Here is a 16,188-nt window from a genome sequence, read left to right as displayed (position 1 = left end):
ACTATATGTTATCATTTATATGTAGAATCTAAAAACTGAAACAAATGAATGAATATAACAAGAAAAACAGACTCACAGATAACATAATTTAAAAAAACTAGTGGGCTTCCCTGGTGGCGCAGTGGTTGAGAATCTCCCTGCCAATGCAGGGGACACGGGTTTGAGCCCTGGTCTGGGAAGATCCCACATGCCGCGGAGCAACTAGGCCCGTGAGCCACAACTACTGAGCCTGAGCGTCTGGAGCCTGTGCTCCTCAACAAGAGAGGCCGCGATAGTGAGAGGCCCGCGCACCGCGAAGAGTGGCCCCCGCTTGGTGCAACTAGAGAAAGCCCTCGCACAGAAACGAAGCCCCAACACAGCCAAAAATAAATAAATAAATATTTAAAAAAAAAAAAAAAAAAAAACTAGTGTTTACCAGTGGAGACAGGGAAGGGTGGGAGAGGCAAAACAGGGATAGGGGATTAAGAGGCAGAAGCTAGGACATATAAGATAAATAAGCTACAGGGATATATGTATTGTACAGCCCAGGAAATATAGTCAATATTTTATAGTTAGTTTTTTTGTTTTTTTGGTCTGCGCCACACGGCTTGCAGGTTCTCAGTTCCCAGAATAGGGATGTAACCCGTGCCCCCTCAAGTGGAAGCACTGCGTCCTAACCACTGGAACACCAGGGAATTCCCTATAATAACTTTAAACGGAGTATAATCCATGAAAATTTTTAATCACTGAGTTGTACACCTGAGACTAATACAATGTTGTAAATCAACTATACCTCAATTAAAACAAGAAAGGGGGGGAAAAGAAGTCACCCCTTCCAACCTCTCTTCCAACTCGCTTTCAAAATATATAAAACTGAATAAAATACACGTCTACCGCCAGTAAAAACCAACTCAGCCCTGCCCCACCCACCCAGGAGTAACTCCCGGCTGCTACAACACCTAGCGGACAGGTCCAGCTTGAGTTAACAGAAGGGACCTCAGGGCCAAGGAGATGAGATGTCCCAACTCCAGCCTTATTCAATCGCAGGTGGTCCTTTTTGCCTCCCAGGAGCCCGCCCACTGCCCACTGGGCCGCAGGCCAACAGCTCCCAACAGCCCCAAGATCTGCGGCGCGACCCCCGTACCCGGCATGCAGCGGGCAGCCTTCTACGTCACGGCGGCGCCGGGCCTCCAGGGAGGCCCCTTTCCCCGCCTCCTCCTCCCGGCGCCGGCGTAGTTTTCCGGAAGCTTCGAGAAGGCGGTGGGTGCTTACCGTTAGTCCCGGGCCAGCCGGAATCCGCGTCCATCCGTCCTTCCAGAGCTCACGCAGACCCGTCCAAGCTTGCCATGCCGGAAAACATAGTCACCCGGAGCGGGCCGCCCGCCGGGGCTGCCGGCGGCCGCGGGAAGAGCGCCTATCAGGACCGCGATAAGCCGGCCCAGATCCGCTTCAGCAACATCTCCGCGGCCAAAGGTATCGCTGCCCGGCCTAAGCCGTGGCCCTCCGGGCTTAGCTGTGCATTCTCACTCCCAGTCTTGGATGGGCATGATTCGTTTTCTGTTCCTTCGGATGATCTTCTGTGGGCCTCCCATAGAATAAGCTCAGTGCAGGGATCCTCCTGTCTGTTCTCTGCCCATGATTTCCGACCCCGAGTATGGAGGCCTTTGGACTTGCCCTATTCTGCGTCTTAGACGCCCATAATTTTTCTTGCCGGGCCGTGCTGCATTCATTCATCCTATTTAAGAAAGAGGCCGAGGCCCGCATGCAGCGGTCCACTGGTAGAATGTTTGAACAATACTTTTCAGTTTTCTTGTTCTTACTAAAAAGCTTCTTTCGGTACAGCTATTGAAACGAATTCGGGTACACTCTCTGCGCCTTAGATTGGGGCGGGGCCCATTGTACTGGGATGTGGGGAACCAACCGACCCATCTTGTTTGAGAATAATTATGAGGCCGCATTGTGCTTTGATGTCCTCTCTGCACGTGCAACGAGCAAATAGAGAACAGTTTGGCCTTTGGTGGAATTTAAGAAGTCCTGGGTTTCATTCAGTTACGTTACTTCGTGGCTTTGTGACCTTTAACCAAGGTTTCCTTACTTATAAAATCGGGGAGGGAAAGTTGCCCTTTTTTCCAGAAAGGGAGTTGTGAGGATTAAGATAAGTCGGGTTGAGGTGGAAGAGTCTGGAAGGAAAAGTGAGAACAAATGCTTAGAGATCTTGCCGTTATGTGTATTTGCTACAGTGAGTATTTCATTCGGGTTAGAGCATAAGGTGCATGAAGAAATGAGAGGTGAGATCGGAAAGGTAAAGTCGGTCCGAATCTGGAAGGGCCTGGTGTCTTGGAAAGGGTTTTAAAACAACTCGCGCAGCTACAGATTGTTCTTCAGTGTAGTGAGATAGTACCTAACTTGGAGGGTTGCTGTGAGGATTAAATGAGAAAGCATATGAAGAGCCAGATGTATACAAAGTACAGCCTTACAAATATTTGAGGTTATTTGTCTAGGTGACTGAGGGTGTGATGCTGCTGCTGAAAGAAGCAGGTGCGCTGAAGGGAGGATGGTAGAAGAAGAAAGAATAGGTTCTCGTTTGAGCCTAAATGAGTTGAGGAGGTCAGAATGACCAGATGGGTAAATTTAGGAGTCATTTGGAAGTTCAAGAGAGAATATTTACCTGGAAATAAAAGTTGGTGGATAGTTATCTAGGGAGCATAGTTGAAACTTAGATTTATTACATTAGAAAGAAGATGTTAGATAAATTCTGGGGCTGTTGGAGGGGGGTGGGCAAGAATGCTATATAATATGGTAGATTTTCAACAAACAAGGAGGATACAAGATGGGACGTTTACTTTGGTAGCTTTTGAAACATCAGTGCACAGAGAATTAAAACTGAATGAGGGAGGTATGCATATAGGAAGAAAAGGCCATCTATTTACCTATAAACATGACCCTTACATCTTAAGTGAGGAGAGCTTGTGGAACTAAGGGCCACTCGTAGTCTGTCCAAGTCAGGCAAAACCCTACAAACTGGTTGAGAAAAGGTTTTGCCAGATGCATCTTTAGCGTAATTCATGGAGCCAGTTTTTTATTTTGCTAATAACCAAAAAGTATATTAAGTACCATTGGTTGATGATATCAAAACCACACACACAAAAGTAGTAGTGGTCGTTTAGTACTATTCAGCACAAGTCATTTAACATATAATTGTGTACTGCTACACAGTGTGTTAAACTTCAAACACTTTCAGAGGGGTAATCAGTCTAGAATTTTTTTTATTTTTTGCACAATGTGTCTTTCTAGAGTCTTCACATAGATGAATATAAGGGCGCATTCTTAAAATGAATTGGTCTGCTTGTAGAATTGTGGCCATGTGGGTTCGCTAAAATCACCTGAAAGGGTAAGGATGGCTGAATAATTAGGAAATGCAGCCCCAAATTATGAAATAATTAAGTAGAATATAATTCTTAAACTATACCAAATATTTTCTCTTACCCTCTTTAAGATTATGTTTTTTTTTAAATTATTACTATTATTTTTTGTTCTGGATACATTAGGTCTTCGTTGCTGTGCGCAGGCTTTTCTGGCTTTTCTCTAGTTGCAGCGAGCCAGGGCTACTCGTCATTGCATTGAGCAGGCTTCTCATTGCGGTGGCTTGTCTTTGTTGCAGAGCACGAGCTCTAGGCGCGCGGGCTTCAGTAGTTGCGGTGAGCAGGCTCTAGGGTGTGCGGGCTTCTTTACCACTGCACCACCAGGGAAGTCCAGATTATGCGTTGTTTATACAATGAAGGGGAAGCATTATGCTAGTTGTGGAGTATACAACAATAGGGCACTATCTTAGCCCTTTGTATATGGGGTGAAATGGTATATGAGAAAGGGGAAGGCAGACTTTCCTGGTGGTGCAGTGGTTAAGAATCCACCTGCCAGTGCAGGGGACATGGGTTGAATCCCTGGTCTGGGAAGATCCCACATGCTGCGGAGCAACTAAGCCTGCGTGCCACAGCTACTGAGCCCACGTACCTAGAGCCCATGCGCTGCAACAAAGAGAAGCCACCACAACAAGAAGCCCGCACACCACAACAAAGTGTGGTGCCCGCTCGCCACAACTAGAGAACCCCACGCGCAGCGATGAAAACCCAAAATAGCCAAAAATAAATAAAATTAAATCTTTTTTAAAAAAAGGGTGGGGAGATTTAATCGTTTGTCCTGGACCTGTCGCAGTAAAGGGGATCAAGTACATCAATTACAATTTCTCTTAGAAAATAATAAGTGGATCAATAAAATAGAAACATGCTCGTGGACAAGTAATAAGAAGAATGGAGTGGTAGACTATATGTCCAGAGATGGTTCATAACATAGTAATGATGTCTAAAGACTATGATTTTAGGGGCTTCCCTGATGGTCCAGTGGTTAAGATTCTGTGCTCCCACTGCAGGGAGCGCAGGTTCAATCCCTGCTCAGACAACTAAGATCCTGCATGCCACACGGTGTGGCCAAAATTTTTTAAATAAATAAAAATTTTTAAAAATACTATGATTTTAGATTTAGTTAAGGTTTTGAGGTTTTGTTTTTTTGTGGGGTTTTTGTTTGATTTGGTTTTGGGTTCAAAGAGGGTTTTTGTTACTGTTTTTTAAACTGTGGTCCATCCATATACCAGCTTCACATTAGTAAACAAAAGTCTTTGCCCTCAGAAATTATACTATAGTTGGGAGAGACAGAGTAAACAAATAAGCAAATTATATAGTTGTCCTATTATCGTGGCTTGTTTTAAGGAATGGAGAAAATAATATAGTCCTCATTCAGAGCGCATAAGTAGGTTATACCATTTTGATACTTAAAGGAAGATTAGGTGAACCCTCAAAATTTATTTTACCACATGCAGAGTACAAGTGCTATGTATAGTGATTTTATCAACAAAAAGTGAAGCGTTGTATAATTAAAGGAGTAAAATAATTACTGTTTCCAGTAGATTATTATTAGACATTGAATTTTCTTTAGTGAACATGGTGAATTGTCCACCATATTCTAATAAGTCCAAAATGATTATTTGAGGGTAAAAATGCTCTTTAAAGGGTCTTGATTTATTTTTTTTTCTGTTTACAGCCGTTGCTGATGCTATTAGAACAAGCCTTGGACCGAAAGGAATGGATAAAATGGTGAAAGGCTCAATCATTCATTACTTACTGAGTGCTGCTGTTCATACTGCAAGCGCTCTATAGAGGGTTAAGATGTGCTGTTTAAAAAGTAAAGTGTTAGAAAGGCTTTGAGAGTTCAGAAAGGGATAGATTACTTTGGGATGAATGGGACCTAACTATAATTCATATTTTATTTATGATAATGATTCTTTATAATACCGTTTCTGTCCCTTTTTTGGTGTCTCAGTTCCTTCACTTTTAAGTAGGAAAAAACCCAGCTATTTCATTTGCAAAGCTGGAATATTAGTGTGTATTCTTAAATCATTATACCAATGTAAGGGAAAACAATTTGAAGTTAAGCACTATGCAAACATAAGTTAACTTCTGTACAAGAAGTGTTCAAATTAGTAGAGCTTTTAGGATTTCACATCAATACTGGATGAAGAAAACAAAATTTTTGAAATATAACTTTCTTTTAAAAAAACCAAACTTTGTAGATTCAAGATGGAAAAGGTGATGTGACCATTACAAATGATGGTGCCACCATTCTGAAACAAATGCAGGTGTTACATCCAGCAGCCAGAATGGTAAGTATAATTTTTAGGTGAGGGTTTTGTGGGGGTTTTTTAAGTGTATTGTTTGATATTTGGTAAACAGTTAAATTTTTCTTATTTGATCACATGATATTACTTAAAACATGGTGAAAATTTTTCCTTTTATATGCTAAACAGGCATATTTTTAGGATACATTGTATGTCTAGCATTATATTCTCCATTGCAAGTTGTAATAAAACATGACTCCTTGTCTTTGTTCACAGCAGTGTGCCACACATATGAGGAAGGGAGAAAAACATGAAATTGTACAAATTATTAGTTCAATGGGTGTTAACTGAAAGAGAGCAAAATCATTTTAATTGTTTGCAAAATAAATCTTGTGTTTAAACTTGCACTGACATTTATTTTTAAAAACAGTTTCTAATTCAACTACAGATCATAATAGTGATTGCAGTGTCAAGTGAGAAGTCACCATTTCAGCAAAAACAAATTCCTTAGAAGTTCCTATCTGTTAAAAAGTCTCTTTTAATTAGTTAAAGATGACTGAAAATGAATCAGACTATGCTTCATGCAGGGTCAGTTTAGATAAACTTGGCCAGGGATTTCAAACTGACAATATTCTCTCATCTGAATGCTGCATTTCATAGCTTCTGAGTCTACAGGGTACCCATAGTTCTCTTAAGTACTGGGAAGAAAAAATTTACAACCCTTAGTCTGAACTGGAAATCATAATATAGCTTGTTAGAAAGTATGTAAGTAGAATTTTGCATGCCACAACTATATAGGTTGTCATTTTTAAATGAGACCAAGGTGGACAGCGAATCAGAAGTCAAGTATATTGAATCTTACAGTTTTGATAATAATCAAATTCTATATGTGAACCTCATGGTGAAGGTCATTGATGTTATATTTGAATTAGATGTTACTGGGTTCTCATAGTTCTCATTGAGCAATTTGACATGTTCTGTTCACTTAGCTGGTGGAGCTATCTAAGGCTCAGGATATAGAAGCAGGAGATGGCACGACGTCAGTGGTCATTATTGCTGGCTCTCTCTTAGATTCCTGTACCAAGCTTCTTCAGAAAGGTGGGTAGAACATAGGACATGCTTTATTACTGAATAAAGGCAAAAAAATATTAAGTAATATGAGATTTACAATTTAATTTGGAGCAGAATTTTTTAAGCAGGAATTTTTAGATTAAATTTTGGTATATTTACCATATGAATTAGAAATTTTTTTCTTTTTGCTTCTGGGTTTGGTTTTGGGGGGTGTTGTTTGTTCTTATTTGTTTTTGTTTTGGCTAGGTTTCCTTTTGAATGGAACTTGATAAAATTTTCCTTTTCAAAAATGACTGGTTGGTGGTGTACTAAACGAGATATAAATGAGAACTGTGATTTAGGAGAAAAAGTATGGGTTCCTGCTTTGGTAAATGGTGCCTAAATGTCATAGTGACTCGCCAGTCACTTATTCTAATTATTATGTAGATTTGTAGAGTTTTGAAAAGTGAAAAATCAGTTTTAGTCTTAAATATCATAGGAGTATGTAATTGATCTATTCCAAATTAAATGGAAATTTAAAAAATATTAGACATATTAGTGGTTAAGGTTATTCAAACCATTATTATTTAAGATTAATTTAAAATTTATGACTACTTTGAAATTTTAATGAACAGAGAAGTTTTAAGTCATATCAAATATGAAGTTTATCTGTTACAATTAAATAACTCACCTTTCACAAATGGCAGGGATTCATCCCACCATCATTTCTGAGTCATTCCAGAAGGCTTTGGAAAAGGGTATTGAAATCTTGACTGACATGTCTCGACCTGTGGAACTGAGTGACAGAGAAACTTTGTTAAATAGTGCAGCCACTTCATTGAACTCAAAGGTGAGACAAGCACTATGGGATCATTGTAAAATTACAGTTTAAGGTTCATTAAGAAGCACAACTGTGATTTTTATTTTTATTTATTTATTTTGCGTTGGGTTGTCATTGCTGCCTGCTGGCTTTCTCTAGTTGCGGCGAGCAGGGGCTACTCTTCATTGCAGTGCGCGGGCTTCTTATTACGGTGGCTTCTCTTGTTGAGGAGCGCGGGCTCTAGGCGCGTAGGCTTCAATAGTTGCAGCATGTGGGCTCAGTTAACCACTGCGCCACCAGGGAAGTCCCTACACTGTGATTTTTGATGCTGTACAGTTCATAAATGTTAACTCTCAAGAGTGACTAGGTAGCTAATTTGTGTAACTGAATTAGTTCAAGTAAAATTTACTCCTTCAAGGCTTTCAGGTAAGTTGTAGTATCTTCATTTTACAGATGGGAAAAGAGGTCTAGTGAAGTTATATAACTTACCCAAGACCCACTAATAAGAGGTAGAGCTGTGATTTGAACCCAAGATAGGGCTTCCCATCATGGTCCATCTCTTACTAATATCTATGCTGCTTTTCTTACCAAACTTAAAGAAGTGATGTAAGTTTAAATTTCTTGGGAACTCATGTCACCTGTTTTCTGTTATGTTGTGTGTCACACCCCCACCCCATTCTTTTTCCTTTTCATCAGCATTATTTATATATTAAGTGGAAAGCTAGATAGTATTAGTGATATTAAGTAATATTATTGATAAATGTCCCCAGAACTAATATAGACAGAATGTCATAGTGGTTACAAGCATTGGTCATAGAACCTAGACTGCTTGGGTTTAATGCTGGCTCCACTTAATTAAGCTGTTTCAGGGTTTTCGTCTGAAGGTTGAATGAATATATGAATGTACAGTGCTAAAACCACTGCCTGACATATAATACGTGCTCAATAAATGTTAACCATTAGCTATTTTTGTCAGCCCCTCAGTAATAGGGGTGCACATATATAACATCTGATCATAAATTCATTTTAGATAGGAAACCTCAGCAGAAAATTAACTTGTTCTTTTGGATTTCCTGTAGAATTACTAGTAATCTAGTCAGTCCTGACTACTATATTAATAAAAGAGGAACACAGGCATACGTTTTTATATGGTGACTGACAAACCTGAGTGGAAAAGACAGTTTATATGGAATGTTTTCTCATATGCTCTCCACCCCAGCCAAAAAAATGATTGAGATTACTTCTTGAATACCTTTATCATTAAAAAACTAGGACTTTTTGTGTTACGACACTGACTTTATTTTCTTTTTTAATAATTCTAGGTTGTCTCTCAATATTCAAGTCTCCTTTCTCCAATGACTGTAAATGCAGTGATGAAAGTGATTGACCCAGCCACAGCTACTAGTGTAGATCTTAGAGATGTTAAAATAGTTAAGAAACTTGGGTAAGCATCTCTAATTATAACTTTAATAAAAATTAATTTTGAAAGTAAACATAAGCTCTTGCTAAAAATAAATAAGTTAAATGAAAAGTACATAGGTGAAAGTCACATACATTTGGTTGTTTTGTTTTCATGACAACTTGTGTTAATGTGGGAATTTCAAGAATTTATTTATATTCCCTAATGATGGCAGGGCAGTGGTGTGATTGGAGAGGTTCAGGAATGGGGCACTAATAAATGTGAGTGAGGCTGAAGCACATTTTATCAGACTGATGATTTTTAATCTGTTAGCAATCTATTAAACTTGAAGACTTCCGCCCCTTCATAACTATTTCGTTTTCTTTTTTCTTAGTGGGACAATTGATGACTGTGAGTTGGTGGAAGGTCTGGTTCTTACTCAAAAGGTGGCAAATTCTGGTATAACCAGGGTTGAAAAGGCTAAGATTGGGCTTATTCAGTTCTGCTTATCTGCTCCCAAAACAGATGTAAGTAAAACCAAATGAAATGATTCCTTAGGTGTTTGACTTTTTAATAATGAAATTTTTCTTTTTATAAAAATAGAAAATGCTGATACCAGTGATAAAAAGCAAGGATCTAAAAATAATTAGTAAAATTTAGATAAAAGTAGAAAATGTTGGATGCCACACATGATAAATCTATAATCTCAGTTGGCTATTTACTGAAATTGAGCATTCACTTCACAAATGAAGACAAATAATGATAGGGATGTCTATGAAACAATAAAAATAGGTTATGTGAAAGTGATAGTATAAATGGACTTTCCAGATTCTTTCTAGCTTTCTGAGAACAGAAACCTTTACCCATCCTTCCCTAGCAGGCAGATCTTTTGTCTTTATGTTTGCACAATGGAATTTTAAAACCAGTTTATTACCCACACTCCGAAAACCACCATTTTTTATTATTCCCATATCTATCAGTCATAAGTACCATCCCCTGAAGGAGTGGTTGATCTTTGTCATCTCATTCAGGTTTGCTCTCATTTTACATTGTGTTGGCATACAAGTTTCCTGTTGAGTCGTTTGTTTCCCAGATTTTAACCCACATAAAAACGTTGTTTTGTAGGTCTTTGTATAACAGTATTTGTCCTTCGTAGTTCCTTTCAGCATACCAGTTTTTTTAACAATTCATAGAGTAAAAAGGTTGCAACTGAAATTATTGATATTTCAGTAATGCGTAAATTCATATGAAAAGAACTGACATTCACGAAATAGGATAATCATTCTTATGTTTTATGATCATCAAAAATGTACTTGTAAAAAATAAGACAGCAATTTGTATAGATGAAAGTAAAAAACCTGAGTTAAGTTTTGTGTATACTCCTTTTTCTGAATTTTTTCTGTGCGTGTCTATAATTTCTTGTATGATTTTGGTTGAATTTATACTATACATAATATTTTCATTAAAAGTCTCACTTTTTTGCTTAAGGACTCTTAAAATGCAAATTATTAATACGTCCTTTTTCTGAACAGATGGACAATCAAATAGTAGTTTCTGACTACGTCCAGATGGACCGAGTACTTCGAGAGGAGAGAGCCTATATTCTAAATTTAGTGAAGCAAATTAAGAAAACAGGATGTAATGTTCTTCTCATACAGAAGTCTATTCTAAGGTGTGGGGCTATTTATTTTGTTCACCTCTTAATGATAATTGATTTTGGATCCCTTCTAGCAATTTTTTAAGAAACATTCGAGGTGGGTAAACCACTAGAAATCTGGAATGAATCTGCATTTTAGGATATTGTTGTATTCTGGTAAATGATCTAAAGTGAGTTCTCTTCCTATTATGATCATTTAAATGTGGGATATATTATCCTTCTAGACCAAGATCCTCACTCTCAAGTAAAAACCTAACTTTAGTCTAAAATTAATTAGCTAGCTAAAATTTTAGAGGCATTTATTTAAAGGTCCATGCAATAGCTTGCCTTGAAATTTTAGAAGTTCTTTTGGGGGGAATGCTGGATAGTCCATGGATTGGAAGAATTCTCCAAAGTTTGAACTGATCCCTTTTTTGTGTGTTTTCAGTGTTTTCTTGTAATAGGTAGACATATTCTCATGTACTATATTAATATGTTATGCCAGAAAGTATTATGGATGCTCTTGATATAGAAACCTTGATGAAGAGTTGGAATACCTGGTTCTAAATACAAGTTATGTAATAGCTAGTAACCTTGAATAAACTGTTCTCAAAGCTCAGTGTGCTTATTTGTAAAACAAGGATAGTAATATCTGCCCTTCAGTATCAAGGGTTGTCAGGAGGATCATTGCAGGTAATTTGTGTAAAAGTGTATAAATTTGTGGAGTCTTGAATTACATCATACTTAATTTCTAAATTCATAAAGCATCGATTGTTAATTATCAGTTATACTTATTTAGTATTAAGAAAAATAATTTTTATTGTGTGTTTTACAAATGGTGTCGTTGGGATATGTTTTAAATATTCATTAGAAATCTTATTTAAGAATTTTGAGGTCATAAACTTGGTAAGCTGTTTAAAGCATCTTCCTTCACAAATAATTTTTTAAATCATTGGCTATTTAAACAACAGTAAAATTACTAAAACCGTAAAAAAGGAGTTAAACAGCAAAGTTTTTTCCTAACCTAGTATTGACATAATCACTGATTTTGTATTTTAGAGATGCTCTTAGTGATCTTGCATTACATTTCCTGAACAAAATGAAGATTATGGTGGTTAAGGATATTGAAAGAGAAGATATTGAATTCATTTGTAAGGTAAAATATTCTTAGTATCTGTATGTGTGAAAATGTTCACTATTCAGACTTCTCAATTTGTGTATACCACTATTTTTCTCAGACTATTGGAACCAAACCAGTTGCTCATATTGACCAGTTCACTGCTGACATGCTGGGATCGGCTGAGTTAGCTGAGGAGGTCAGCTTAAATGGTTCTGGCAAACTGATCAAGGTAGCAATATTAAAATTAAGCTTCTATTTGCCTGGTTTTTTTTTAATTTGTTTTAATCCTTCAAATACCTAATTAGGAGTTTGTTTACTAAAGATTACAGGCTGTGCAAGCCCTGGAAAAACAGTTACAATCGTTGTTCGTGGTTCTAACAAATTGGTGATTGAAGAAGCTGAGCGTTCCATTCATGATGCCCTATGTGTTATTCGCTGTTTAGTGAAGAAGAGGTAATATTAAATTACTGTGTAATATTTTGAACATAAAAACTTGGGTATTTTTATTATTAAGGTATAAATACTAAGTTATTACTTTTAAAAAATAGCTTTCTGTTGGATAAAATAAGCTAAAAATATATTTGTGAATTTCAGGGCTCTTATTGCAGGAGGTGGTGCTCCAGAAATAGAACTGGCCCTGCGGTTAACTGAATACTCACGAACATTGAGTGGTATGGAATCCTACTGCGTTCGTGCTTTTGCAGATGCTATGGAGGTCATTCCATCTACACTAGCTGAAAATGCTGGCCTGAATCCCATTTCTACAGTAACAGAACTAAGAAACAGGCATGCCCAAGGAGAAAAAACTACAGGCATTAATGTCCGAAAGGTAATAATTTAATCTTTAGTTACTGCAGAAAATGTTGATTATTATAAAATACTAAAAGCTTCATAATTGTCAAATGAAAGGCTTTGTAATCAAAAATAGAGTTAACCTTGGATTTAAGTATAAGACCTGCAGGTTAATTAATGTATGCCATCTAGTGAGAATGAAGATTATGCCTTAAGTGAGAAGTATTGTTCATTAAGTCTGCCATCTAATGGTTGTACAATTTTTAACAAGTTACGTAGTCTGTGCTTCAGTTTTCTTGGTTGTAAAAACAGGGACTATTAATAGTTCCCTCATAGGCCTGTGAGGATTAAATGGATTACTAATTAGAAAGTTCTTACAAAGATGCCTGGTGTGTAGTCAACCATTGCTGCTGTTGTGAGCACCAGCCTAGTGTAGTTGTATAGGGTAAACACATAGAACAATAATAATTTCCCCTTTTGTATTAATGCTTTATGTCTCCTTTTATCGAGATGACAAATAATATGTAATGGAAATAATATGTAATGGAAAATATGTAATGGAAAAAAATTGACAATCCAAGATGATATTTTTGGAATGGTTACAGAACTCAAAGGAGGGCACTACCTGGTTAGGGAAAGTTTCATGAAGCTGCAGCCTTGGTTGGTAGGGAATGAAAAAGTTTCAGATGGGGAAGCAGTGGTTTACAGGTAAGAGGGACCAAGAAGTTACTCATTTTGTCTAGAGCAGAGGTTATATGATGGTCATACAGTGGACTTTAAGATTGGAAAGATCAGATAAAAGCTAGAATGAGGAGTCCTTTAAGTTGTTGAGACAGGCATGGGTGTTTGTGTTTTTTTGTGTTTTAATTCCAGTAGTTGGGAGCCACTAAAGTTTTTTTAACCAAGAGGCTAAGGTGCTGAAAAGAGTATTTTAAGGAGGGAAGAATGGAGATAGGTTCACCTGTTACGACCATCACCAGTAATCCTAGGATAAAGGTGACTAGGATAGTGGCAGTAGGAATCTAAAAGTGGGAAGTGAGAATGACGTAAAAGCAGGGTATAGAGCAGACATGTCCAAATTCAGAATTGGGAATCAGATAATTTAAAATCTTATAACTTTTTTCTTTAACTGAAATATAGTTGATTTATAATATTGTGATTCAGGTGTACAGCAAACAAATCTCATAATTTTTAATAACTATGATCATTACGTAATTTTTGCCAGGATACTCTTTATTTTTTTATATTTTAATAAATTTTTTTTTTAAGATGTTGAGGGTAGGAGTTTATTTATTTATTTTTGCTGTGTTGGGTCTTTGTTTCTGTGCGAGGGCTTTCTCTAGTTGTGGCAAGTGGTGGCCACTCTTCATCGCAGTGCGCGGGCCTCTCACTATCGCGGCCTCTCCTGTTAAGGAGCACAGGCTCCAGACGCGCGTGCTCAGTAGTTGTGGCTCACAGGCCCAGTTGCTCCGCAGCATGTGGGATCCTCCCAGACCAGGGCTTGAACCCGTGTCCCCTGCATTAGCAGGCAGATTCTCAACCACTGCGCCACCAGGGAAGCCCCTATTTTTTATTTACTTATTTTTGGCTGTGTTGGGTCTTCATTGCTGCACGTGGGCTTTCTCTAGTTGTGGCGAGTGAAGGCTATTCTTTGTTGCAGTGCGCGGGCTCATTGTGGTGGCTTTTCATTGCAGAGCATGGGTTCTAGGCGCGCGGGCCTGAGCAGTTGCAGCACGTGGGCTCAGTAGTTGTGGTTCACAGGCTCTAGAGCGCAGGCTCAGTAGTTGTAGTGCACGGGCCGGCATGTGGGATCTTTCTGGACCAGGGATTGAACCCATGTTCCCGGCAATGGCAGGCAGATTCTTAACCACTGCGCCACCAGGGAAGGCCCTTTGCCAGGGTATTTTTAACTAAAAGATGCTTATAAGGAGTTGTTTTGGAGTTAGGCTTGGAATTCAATTTTTCCAAATTTTAGTTGAAATACAAGCTACAGTGTAGAGAAGAGCTTAGTAGAGAGTATCTGACTCTTGACTAGACTAAGGGAAAACTAAGTTTGAGAGGCCTTGAGGTTTACTGGTAACTGTAGTTGGTGATACAGATCAGTTACAAACACTAAAAGCAACTTGTACTGGTTTGCAGGGTGGTATTTCCAACATACTGGAGGAACTGGTTGTCCAGCCTCTGCTGGTTTCAGTCAGTGCACTGACTCTAGCAACTGAAACTGTCCGGAGCATTCTGAAAATTGATGATGTGGTAAGTATATACAGGTCGTGAATTTCCCTACAAGGTCAGAAAGGCATATTTTTGAAGAGTTGGGGTGGGGGGCAGTAAATGTTGTTAGTTTGCTAGTCTGGGTGAAAACAGTTCATACTTCTAGTCTTTTTTCACCTATAAAAATAGGGAGATTTGGATAACCACCTTAAACATCTTCCATCCTTAAAATTCTGTCCTTACAGGTTTTGAAATCTAAGTTTTTCTCTTTTCAGGTAAACAGTCGGTAACATGGATAACACTGGCTGACTGGTACCATCATGGCCACTAATAGTGCAGCTGGAGTGGAAGAGCACCTTGGCATTCCTTGTTGTTTGGAAGATTGTTTCCTTTATGAATTTCTGGGCCTGGTTTTCCAGCTGGCATTTGCTTCAAATTGTATTGACACAGTTCGATGAAAACATTAAAAATATGGTTTCAAAGGGCAGATTAATTGATTGCGCTCCTGCATTACCCCCACTGCCCTGCCCTCACAACCTCTGTTACCTCTGATCCTCTTGAGAAATCTGTATAGGAAGGGAAAGAAGACTTCGCACTTACCTGTTAACTTCCTTACGGGCTTAATCCTGGGTACTTCTAAGTTTTCGGTTAGTTTTTTAACAGAAGTATTGAGAAGGAAAAATGGCCCAGTATGCTCATCACCCTGATAAATCCCTGCTTACAATAATATATATTCTGTTTGAAAAGTTAACAATACAGAAGAAAAGTGAAAAATGAAAGTCTTTCTCGTGCCAATCCCTTTCTCCAAGAATAACCACTGTTGTGTTAATTGGGATTCCTTCTAAAAATAAAAATGTAGCAGATCTTACTTGTACAAGAAGGATTCATAACTAGTAAGTCTTTTTCCAGTGGTTTAAAACATCTTTATTGCCTCTACCCTGATCAACAAGCATTGTCTTGCACCATGAGTGGTGTAAAATCTAACCAGTGTCCATCCTTGCTTTAGCCACCTTCCAGTCAATTCTGCATACACTATATATATAGCTAGTGATCTTTTTAAGCTTGTCAGGCACTCCTTTATAAAAGCTTTCATGACTTCTGATTGCCTTTGGAGGAAGGCCAAACCCTTAAGGTGGACCACAAATTGGGCCTCTGTAATCTGGTATCACACTCAACCATCTTTCTTTTGTGTATTTCACAAAAGTGTTATGAAAGCAGCTGGGGGGAGCTTATTCGCATCTGGAGAAAGAACTTCAGCAGACCAGCCTGAAGCTTGGTTGTGTCTGACAACTCCGGTAGTTAATTAAAATGACTAATTTGGTAAATGGTAAATTCAGATAACTCTTTGGATAGTCTGGAATTTAATAATTCAATGATTATCATTTTAGTGGGTATTAGGAGCTTGCTGTTAAAAACATTTTATAGCTACCATAAAACAACTGAATTATGTATATACTAAATACTTTTATTTTTGGCTGCGTTGGGTCTTCGTTGCTGCACGCAGGCTTCCTCT

At 38.2% G+C, this 16,188-nt stretch overlaps 1 protein-coding gene across 2 annotated transcripts; it reads left to right on the top strand.

The window, feature by feature from the left end:
- Positions 1–1,176: 1,176 nt before the first annotated feature.
- Positions 1,177–15,168, top strand: CCT4 (chaperonin containing TCP1 subunit 4). 2 transcript variants are annotated; one of them, XM_027131795.1, is made up of 14 exons: positions 1,177–1,452; positions 5,074–5,126; positions 5,603–5,692; positions 6,637–6,745; positions 7,405–7,547; positions 8,840–8,961; positions 9,311–9,443; positions 10,449–10,588; positions 11,612–11,708; positions 11,791–11,901; positions 11,995–12,125; positions 12,267–12,501; positions 14,604–14,717; positions 14,951–15,168. In XM_027131795.1, exons 1-14 carry the CDS (start codon positions 1,326–1,328, stop codon positions 14,963–14,965), a joined length of 1,620 nt encoding a protein of 539 aa, XP_026987596.1. In that variant the 5' UTR covers positions 1,177–1,325; the 3' UTR covers positions 14,966–15,168. The 2 variants fall into 2 exon arrangements, with proteins under 2 accessions (XP_026987596.1, XP_026987597.1); XM_027131796.1 differs by lacking the exons at positions 8,840–8,961; positions 9,311–9,443 and having other exon boundaries at positions 1,220–1,452.
- The last annotated feature ends 1,020 nt before the right edge of the window (positions 15,169–16,188 follow it).

The sequence above is a fragment of the Aethalodelphis obliquidens genome, unplaced genomic scaffold (assembly GCF_003676395.1).
Source record: "Aethalodelphis obliquidens isolate GAN/ISIS:26980383/991018 unplaced genomic scaffold, ASM367639v1 scaffold40, whole genome shotgun sequence".
In the NCBI taxonomy this organism is placed as follows: Eukaryota; Metazoa; Chordata; class Mammalia; order Artiodactyla; family Delphinidae; genus Aethalodelphis; species Aethalodelphis obliquidens.
This window is presented reverse-complemented; position numbering and strand designations above follow the sequence as displayed.

Excerpts from the sequence above, each read along its gene's own strand:
- CCT4 (XM_027131795.1), top strand. The coding sequence starts at position 1,326 with ATGCCGGAAAACATAGTCACCCGGAGCGGGCCGCCCGCCGGGGCTGCC. Across the intron at positions 6,746-7,404 it reads TACCAAGCTTCTTCAGAAAG|GGATTCATCCCACCATCATT; the intron begins GTGGGTAGAACA and ends CACAAATGGCAG. Across the intron at positions 7,548-8,839 it reads CCACTTCATTGAACTCAAAG|GTTGTCTCTCAATATTCAAG; the intron begins GTGAGACAAGCA and ends TAATAATTCTAG.